At 50.4% G+C, this 9,751-nt stretch overlaps 1 protein-coding gene across 1 annotated transcript; it reads right to left on the reverse strand.

Annotated features, from left to right (window-relative positions):
- Window positions 1-669: 669 nt before the first annotated feature.
- Window positions 670-9,331, reverse strand: UBE2M (ubiquitin conjugating enzyme E2 M). The gene is made up of 6 exons (XM_078607236.1): window positions 9,057-9,331; window positions 5,068-5,162; window positions 4,092-4,130; window positions 3,353-3,456; window positions 2,126-2,189; window positions 670-1,850 (listed from the first exon to the last, which is right to left on the reverse strand). The coding sequence occupies exons 1-6, from the start codon at window positions 9,160-9,162 to the stop codon at window positions 1,725-1,727; spliced, it is 534 nt and encodes a 177-aa protein (XP_078463362.1). The 5' UTR covers window positions 9,163-9,331; the 3' UTR covers window positions 670-1,724.
- Between the last annotated feature and the right edge of the window lie 420 nt (window positions 9,332-9,751).

The following is a 9,751-nucleotide window of genomic DNA, read 5'->3' on the forward strand; positions in this document are numbered from 1 at the left end:
TAAAAATAAAACAATAAAATACAATTCTCACGTTTCGGCCACAACGCAAGCAGCCGTCCTCAGGTGAAGAACAGGTCTGTCACGCAAGCTTTAAATCGAAATTTAACCGGGGTATTGCCCTTAAAACATCACCATAAAACAAAACTCCATCTCCTGTTCCTAATGGAAATACGGTCTTACCAGCAACTGACCTCACAATGATCCCCTCCTGCAGCCTCGGAATCTTTCTGGTTCAAATGGAGACTGCGTATTAAACCAGGGATATCACCCATTTCACACAGCCCTGATGTTGAGTTCTCTGGTTCTCATTCTCTGTGCCTCTGCGTTTATCTCCCTTCACGAAATTCACTTGCTGTTTATCACTCACAAAACTGAGAACCACTCCAAACCCTTCTATCGTCTTACTACCCCCACCACCACCAAAGAAATGATATACCAGCAACATCCTGGTGGAGATTATTGTTCTTGGTCAACAAGGCCCTGAACTAAAAGGGAAAACATTATTAGGCAACGTTGCTGGCAATGGACCTTCATCGCAGAAAGACTGAAGAAAAGTCGGAGACTGCACACTGCACCACACACACACACCATGTGGCCCTGATCAAAATTAAACTTGAGGAATGTTTTTAGATGAAGCAAGTGGGGAGTGAACAAACGTGCTCGGTTGTATAAATTGAAAATGTACTTTATTGTGACCTTGATGTTCAGACGATGATGAAGATGATGACGATGATAATGATGACGACAACGGTTACAACGGTGACGCCATCCCAGTACACACTTTAACGTATTTCTCCGGTCCACAAAATCCAATTTGGGTGATAGGAAATTCGCAAAAAAAGCACTTTAACATCCTTCCTTGCAAACGAAGCCAATAAAGAGAAAGAAAAAAAGAAATACATTAACGTTTAAAATAACATGGACAAAAATAATCCCAAACTTGGCAGACTTTGTTGTCGGTTAAACGCTTCGCGGGCCTCATCTTTTTTTTTTATTACATCTCATTCACGCCAAATTATTGAATGCGGCTGCGCTTAAACAGACGGCGAACGTGCGAAGCCATTTTCTTTTTCCGAGCGAGCGTCGCCAAAATGTGTCGGCCGCAACTCCCTCCGGGCTGCCCGTTGCGTTGGCAAGGTGAGCTGCGAGCGAGATTGCCTGCGTCCGAATGGGCGAGACGCGGCTGACATGTTATCAGCGACTTCACCGGTGACACGGAGGTGTGGGAAGTGCACGCGCCAGATCGGCCAAACCGGCATCGAGCTCGGAGGAGACTTCCACCAATCGCATCCCGGCCTACGATCGCTTTAGGGAAGCAACCAGCATCGACATCGCGTCGGGGAAACCGTCTTGTCGAGACCGGGTCGCCCAACGGGGCCGCGGTTGCCCAACAGAGGTCGGGGGGGGTGTGTCTATTAGCGACTACCAAAACCCAACCGAGGCCCCGTTCACCAACAGACTCCGATGTCTGACAAACTGGTAGAAGCGAGCAGCAAATCGCTCCGCGCTCAAACACAACGACGAGATCTCACTCGGAATAAACGTCACACCACGCTCGCGCGACCCGCCCCGGTATCCCACTCCCCACCCCCCCCCACCTTCCCACTTTGCCCATCCATGGGAGAGGCCTCGCGACTGCTGGGGGGTGAAGGCAGGCGGCGGGCAGCGCGCACCCCCCGCCACCCGCTCCCCCCCCCCCATCCCACCCCTACTTGAGACACCGCTCAAAGTAAGTGGAGCCGATGTACCCCCCCCCGCATGGAGCGATGGACGTTCTGCTCGAAGAGCTTGCGGTTGCTCTGCAGAACCTCGGCCGCCTCCTTGTTCAGCGGGTCCTCGGGGTTGGGTTCCTGCCACGCGAGATCGAAACCACCATCCTCGTCAGTCACGATCATCTATCCCCACTTGCGGGATGAAAGCTTCCCCCTCCCCCCCCCCCACCGCAAGCCGCTGCCACCATCTCGTACAGCTAGCGCCCATTGCAAGAGCCGAATTTGTCGCTCCGCCCCCATGGAAGACGTTGTCTCGGGCGAGTGGTGGATGCGGAGTGGTGGATGAAAGAAATGGTGGTTGTGGTGAGTGGTAGGTTTGGTGAGTGGTGGATGTGGCGAGTGATTCTGCTCACCAGGAATAGGTACTGTAGCCCATATATAATTGAGTTTATCGTCAGCACTGGTTTCCAGTCCTCACTGCAAACAAACATCATCATCATCACCACAACAATCTGTGGGTTAGCAGGTTGCTCGATTTGAAGCATGCGTGGACAGGTGGGGAGTGAATGACTGGGCAAATCAGTGGTGAGTGCTACCGTGTGCAAGTGAGTGGGTGTGCAACTGTGTGAGTGGCTATGCAGATGGATGTTTGTTTGTAGTGGAAGCATAGCTGGGTGATTGTCTGGGTGAGCATCTGAATGAGTGACCGGGTATGTAGCTGCTTCATATGTGGTGGGTGAGCGGCTGGATGAGTAGCTGTTTGGCCGAGTATGTGGTGGGTAAGTGATTGAGTGGCTGGGTGAGTGGAAGGTTTGGTAGCTGTATATGTGGACGGTGAGTGATTGAGTGGCTGGGTGAGTGGAGGGTTTGGTGGCTGGGTGAGTGGAGGGTTTGGTGGCTGTGTATGTGGACGGTGAGTGATCGAGTGGCTGGGTGAGTGTAGGTTTGGTGGCTGTGTATATGGAGGGTGAGTGATTGAGTGGCTGGGTGAGTGTAGGTTTGGTGGCTGTGTATGTGGTGGGTAAGTGATTGAGTGGCTGGGTGAGTGTAGGTTTGGTGGCTGTGTATGTGGAGGGTGAGTGATTGAGTGGCTGGGTGAGTGTAGGTTTGGTGGCTGTGTATGTGGAGGGTGAGTGATTGAGTGGCTGGTTGAGTGAGTGTAGGTTTGGTGGCTGTGTATATGGAGGGTGAGTGAGTGAGTGGCTGGGTGAGTGGAGGGTTTGGTGGCTGTGTATATGGAGGGTGAGTGATTGAGTGGCTGGGTGAGTGAGTGGAGGGTTTGGTGGCTGTGTATGTGGAGGGCGAGTGATTGAGTGGCTGGGTGAGTGAGTGGAGGGTTTTGGTGGCTGTGTATATGGAGGGTGAGTGAGTGAGTGGCTGGTTGAGTGTAGGTTTGGTGGCTGTGTATGTGGTGGGTAAGTGATTGAGTGGCTGGGTGAGTGAGTGGAGGGTTTTGGTGGCTGTGTATATGGAGGGTGAGTGAGTGAGTGGCTGGTTGAGTGGAGCGTTTGGTGGCTGTGTATGTGGTGGGTAAGTGATTGAGTGGCTGGGTGAGTGAGTGGAGGGTTTTGGTGGCTGTGTATATGGAGGGTAAGTGATTGAGTGGCTGGTTGAGTGGAGCGTTTGGTGGCTGTGGCTACCGCAGGATGTTGAGACAGACGTTGCCCTCCAGGTCGATGTTTGGATGATAAACCTGAGTCTCGCACTTCACCTTGGGTGGGTCGTGTGGGTAACCCTGACCCACCTGAACAGACAACCACACAAACACAATGTGGTCAGCGAGTGCCCATTAAGGCCAACAAAAGACAAGGTGAGGCACTTAACAAGCACCACTTATGTGTGGCCACGTTTGCCTCCCCACTACTAATGCTGACCACACTGTTAACGCCACTCATTTTAGGCCAAGTCAACCTAGGTGAGGTCTCACTCATTGGTGATGTTCATCATGGCCAAGAATTGAACACGGGTCGACTGTATTGTATTACAGTTGTAAACCCGAGGCCACACAGACAAAATTCCCCATTTAGCCACGCAGACTGTCGGGGTCGGTGCTCTTAACGAGCGCCTATTAAAGCCAAAACGAGGCACAGAGAGGTGGTGTAGCCAGCAGCACCACACCCCGCCAGCTTGGTCTTCCCAGCGCTGATCTTTCCACACAGCAACAGGTACCCATTTTAAAGCTGAGTCAACCTAGGCGAAGCCCAAGACCGGTTCAAATATTCTCCGCTGATGTTGACCGGAGCGGGAACGGAACTCAAGTTTCCCGGGTTCGTAATACAGTGCACGAACCACTACGTTGAGCGCTCCCCCGTTTGGGCCACCAGCACACACACTCACAAACACGTGCTTTTTGTTCTACTTTCACCGCTGCTACTTTACCTTAAAACTGAACACAAACTTTCCGCCTTTGTAAAATCCCTGTGAATGGCAAAACAAGAGAGTTGAGACACGTCCTTTAAAAAAACACAGTCAAGAGAGCGGTTGGAGATTCGGCGAGCCATTGCCACGCAAATTACACTTTGATGTCAACACAGAGAGCAGAGAAGCAGAGGCCAGAGGTGGAAGCCGCGTGCAGGAAAGTCCAGCAACGAGGCCAGGAGACAACTGTTTTACACGATGAGTGGTGGAAGTATGGAACAGGCTGCCCACACACGTGGTGGAAGTGGATTCTAATCTAAACTATTGTTTTTATTTTAACAGGTAAGGGCCCACTGAGCTATGCAGCTCTTTTTCAGAAGCAACGTGGTCACAAATTATAGCTCAACAAAGTGGGAAAACAACGGAGGATCCAGAGAAAAAATTCCAGGCAACCACGGAGAAAACATGCAAACACCAAATATACAGCAGGCGTCAGGGGTCGGGATCGAATACACGATCTCCTGCATATACTAGGCAAGGAAGATAACATCTCCTATCCACAGTGGCGCCCCATTCACCGAGACTTCACGAAAATCCCCAATGAGATTCTAGGACCCAATCGTGCTGCTCCTAGCAACTAAACGAGCCACGTGGGGCCAAATTACCCCACCCAAACCCCCTCGTTGGTAACCCTCCGCGTGTTCTTGCGCGACATTGACACTGCGCAAAGTTGCGAAGAAGCACGGAGAGACGCATGGAATTACACTTCGAAGAACACGTGGATGTCTGTACATTATTAAATTGGGAACATATAAAGATGGAAATCGCCGCCCCTTGCAAACTAAAGGTAATCCCGTCATCTAAGAGTCTATGGACCTCTTGGCAAAGTCGACCGTGACAATGAAATCAAGTCTTTCAACCAGCAATGGATAGACGACTGTGGTCCGCTTGCTTCGCATAATGATGATGGTAATGATGTTTACTATACAGTACTCACCTCATCAGGGCAAATGACGAGTCTAAAGTTAAGAAAATCGTCTGGGTCTGGAAAGACGACTTCACACGTCTTGGGCAGATTCAGTTCATTTATATCTGCGCACACACACACAGAGACACACACACAGACACACACACACAGTCAAACAAAGACAAAGCAAAAATGTGTCCCGTAAAGCCTTTGAAAGACTGCTGCGGAAGTCACGTTAGCGAGCACCTATTAAGGCCAACGCAGCACAACCGGGGTTGAGTAGCCATCGCCACACCCGACCACCCTCGTCTCGCCAGTGATGATGTTCACAAACCGCACCAGGTACTCATTTATGGAAGGCGCTGGACCAATTAAAATAATCGCCACCGTTGTTTCTTGCGAGTAAGAATTGAACTCGGGCCGCCGGGTTCGTACGCAGCGCGCTAACCACTGCGCCACCGCTCCCCCGCACAGTCAGATACGGACACATACACACGCAAAGTTACAAACGTGCAGTCACACACGGATACAATACTACACGACATCGTTATAAAATATAGTGCAATGCATTGCAACGTAACGGGTGGCAATGTATTTAACACTTCCGAACACACCGTAATGCAACTCATTTTAACCTAAATATATTGCAACTCGTGGTTTTGTTTGGTGAATGCGTTGTAACAGATTATAGCGTAACGAAATGCGTGGCCAAGTGTCAAAACGTGATTTGAAGGGACTAAAACTCCCGCATAAAACCGTAGCGCATTGTAACGTATATTGCCATGTATCGCAACGCCCTGCGAGATGCACAAGCGAGTCGTGTATACAACACCCCTGCAAGATGGACAAACACGTCGTGTACACAACGCCCTGCAACATGGACAAGCACAGTAGTAGGTTTTTACCCTTTAAACTGGTACAAAACTGACACCTTTATACAAGGCATCATGTTTGCAATAACCACAACACAAGCAGTCAAAATGCAAACAAAAAGAAACAACTCTGATAATGGTAATGATATGCACTGTCCTTGAAGTTGATTGGTCCACACCCGAGACAGCTTTCCTTAGAGCCTAGTCTCCATTGGTGTTGGACCAGATGACGCCAAAAGGCGTACAACTCAAAAACAGCGCACTATCAGAGTATTGAGAGCTCGGGGTAAGCATTGCCACTGGTAAAGAAGATGTCTCATAGTGTAAATGCTTACCCCGAGCTCTCAAAACTCTGATAGTGCACTGTTTTTGAGTTGTACGCCTTTTGGCGTCATCTGGTCCAACACCAATGGAGACTAGGCTCTAAGGAAAGCTGTCTCGGGTGTGGACCAATCAACTTCAAGGACAGTGCATATCATTACCATTATCAGAGTTGTTTCTTTTTGTTTGCATTTTGACTGCTTGTGTTGCGGTTATTGCAAACATGATGCCTTGTATAAAGGTGTCAGTTTTGTACCAGTTTAAAGGGTAAAAACCTACTACTATATTTTGCCACTTGTAAAGGAGATGTCTCATAATGGACAAGCGAGTCGTATACACAACGCCCTGCAACACGGACAAGCAGTGGGTTCGCAGAGGTTGGCGGTGCGAATCCGGCAGGCCGCACTGGTTATTACTACTCGCGGGTCCTCTGGTTTTTCCCTCCACATGTACAAACATGCGCTTCGACTATTCAGCATACCTCTGCCAACCCCTTATCAGTGCCCCTACCTTATTACAAACCAATTCAGACTATATTGGTCTCCCCCGTGCCCATTATAAAGCTCAACGTTCAACCTACACAGCCTCATCGCAAGGTAGAAACACAAAGCAAGACAAAAATCAAATTTTGTTGCCCGTATTGAAACGGCTGTACACCGAATGGACCTGAAAACGAAATTGGTATGAAAACATAAAAATTGGTTTTACTTAGGGCGCTGTCTTTCCGACAGCTCTGTTCTTCACCTGAGGACGGCTGCTTGTGTTGTGGCCGAAACTTCGCGAGAATTTTATTGTTTTATTTTTATTATTTCCCTTCTACGTGACTTTACCGAAAGATCCAAGAATAGGTTTTACCCTTTATGGCAATAAAACAGGCGTTAAGATGTTCAAACACCAAATCGCTACCTTTTGCAAGGAATCCTGTCTGCATTAACCACACGTACTTGTGGTGAACATGCAAACAAACATGCTCTGATAATAATGTCTGCATTGTCTTTGAAACTGATTGATCTACACAAGAGACGGCCTTCTTTAGCGCCAGTCTCACCAGTGTCAGACCAACGCAGGTGAGACTAGGCCCTAAACCTATTCTTATTTTTCATACTTTTAAACTGGCAAAAATTAAAGTTTTCTTAGTGTTATGCACAGCATACCTGTCAACCCCTTACACACCAATTCAGACTGTTGGTCACCCCCCCGTGCCCCTTATCAACCTCAACGTTCATCCCACAAAGTCCCATCACAAGCGAGAGACACAAACAAAAACATGTTTTTTTTGCCCGTATTCAAACGTCTATATGCCATATGGACTTAAAAACTAAATTTCCCTGTGCAAGAACACGGGTAAACCGTCACAGGTATAATTTAGATGATTTTGCTGCTATAAATGCCCTAAATGATAAGACCACTTTGTTGCGCTACCATTTGTGGCCAGGAAACTTTTGAAAATCAAGTTAATGCCTCAGTGGGCATTGCCTGGTAGGATGGGGATGATTCTAAATTTGAAGTTTTCGTGACTGCAGGGATCCATACTCTTTGATAGGGATGGTTTAGTTGAATTTGTATGTGTTTTGAGTGATTTGTTTACCTTATATACTTTGCGCTCGTTTCGTGTTTTTGTCGTATTGTTTGTTTGTTGTAACGTTCGGACCCCGTGCCCCTACTGCGCATTTGTCAAAAAGGGCGCTTAATAGCTCATCAGATTTCACCTCCAGCATAAATACAAAGTCCTGAAATCTGGAATAATCACGGGCGACGTTAAAGATACCCCCCCCCCCCCCCACACAGAGCCTGACAGGTCATCGTGTGCAGGACGTGACGGTGACAGACGTGCGACATTTGAAGAATAAGAATACAATAATACTGGCGAATGACTGTGAATGGGAAATCAGGGAGGCCTTTCCCCCCCGAGGAAAACAATCGTAAGATTAATACGACTGCTACCGACTACGACGTAACGCCATTGACAGAAATGTAACGGGACGCCACGCAACGGGGGCCACGTAACGTAACGAAGTAACGCGGAGAGGCACTAGCGCACATTCAAACTGAACGAAACAGCGAATTGTAACGCAGAGGAACGAGGCGGGGGCGAGGTAACGACGATGGGGCGGGGGGGGGGGGGCGAGGTAACGACGATGGGGCGAGGTAACAACGAGGCGGGGAGGCGAGGTAACGACGATGGGGCGAGGTAACAACGAGGCGGGGGGGGGGGGCGAGGTAACGACGAGGCGGTGGGGGCGAGGTAACGACGAGGAGGGGGGGGAGGTAACGACGAGGAGGGGGGGGGGTAACGAGGGGGGGGGGGAGGTAACGAGGGGGGGGCGAGGTAACGAGGGGGGGCGAGGTAACGAGGGGGGGGCGAGGTAACGAGAGGGGGCGAGGTAACGAGGGCGGGCGAGGTAACGAGAGGGGGGGCGAGGTAACTAGGGGGGGGGCGAGGTAACGAGGGGGGGCGAGGTAACGAGGGGGGGGCGAGGTAACGAGAGGGGGCGAGGTAACGAGGGCGGGCGAGGTAACGAGAGGGGGGGGCGAGGTAACTAGGGGGGGGGCGAGGTAACTAGGGGGGGGGCGAGGTAACTAGGGGTGGGGCGAGGTAACGAGGCGGGAGGGGGGGGCGAGGTAACGAGGCGGGAGGGGGGGGCGAGGTAACTAGGGGGGGGGGGGGCGAGGTAACTACGGGGGGGGGCGAGGTAACGACTAGGGCGGGCGCGAGTCAACGCGGTAACGCTTAAAGGGTAACGAGGTAGGACGGCCGGTGTCGATGCGGCCTAAAAAGTAACGAGGCGACGCGAGCTAAACGACGATGTTGGTTGGCGCCATTGCCTTTGGTAACGCGCAGTTGCGCGGCCGACGCCTTCTTGGAGCCGGCCTTGGCGCCACTGGCTTCGTCATCCTTCTTCTGCTGCTTGAGGGAGAAGAGCTTTATCATCGCAGGGCGGCGATGGGGGAGCCGGGCGAGACAAGGAGGAGCAGGGAAACGACGACGAGGAGAAGGAGGAGGACGAGGAGGAGGCGATGACGACAACGAGGAGGAGGAGGCGGCGAGGCCCGGCCGCGCCGTCACTGCCACAAACAGCTGATCGCCGGAAGTTCGGGTCAAGGGTCATACGTCACCAGCTCGTTATTTTGCTTATCGACGAGTTTTAATTATTTTTTTAAATTTGTTTAAACCAACGAGCAAGGAAACTCCGTCGCCTCAACGCCGTTTGGTGCCGTGGTGGAGAAATTTGAGTTTCAGTTTTAAAAAAACGTTTTGAATTTACGCTGCGAGTGGTTGGCGTGGATCGATTCCGTTGATTCTGAACGATTACGATTGGCGTTCACAACTGAGGAGTCGATTCTTGTTGACAAGCGATTGCAGATTCCACAGCGGCTATCAGGGGGATCTCAAGTCGGGTGAATTTGCAGACTATAAAAAGTACTCCAGATCCGCAAAAAGCGAGGATACGTCAGTCTAGAATCCGTATTAGCGATTAGCCGCTATTGAACTGCATATTTAGTATGAATCTGAGTGATTT

Source organism: Lampetra planeri, chromosome 27 (assembly GCF_965212315.1).
Source record: "Lampetra planeri chromosome 27, kcLamPlan1.2.h2, whole genome shotgun sequence".
Lineage (NCBI taxonomy): Eukaryota > Metazoa > Chordata > Hyperoartia > Petromyzontiformes > Petromyzontidae > Lampetra > Lampetra planeri.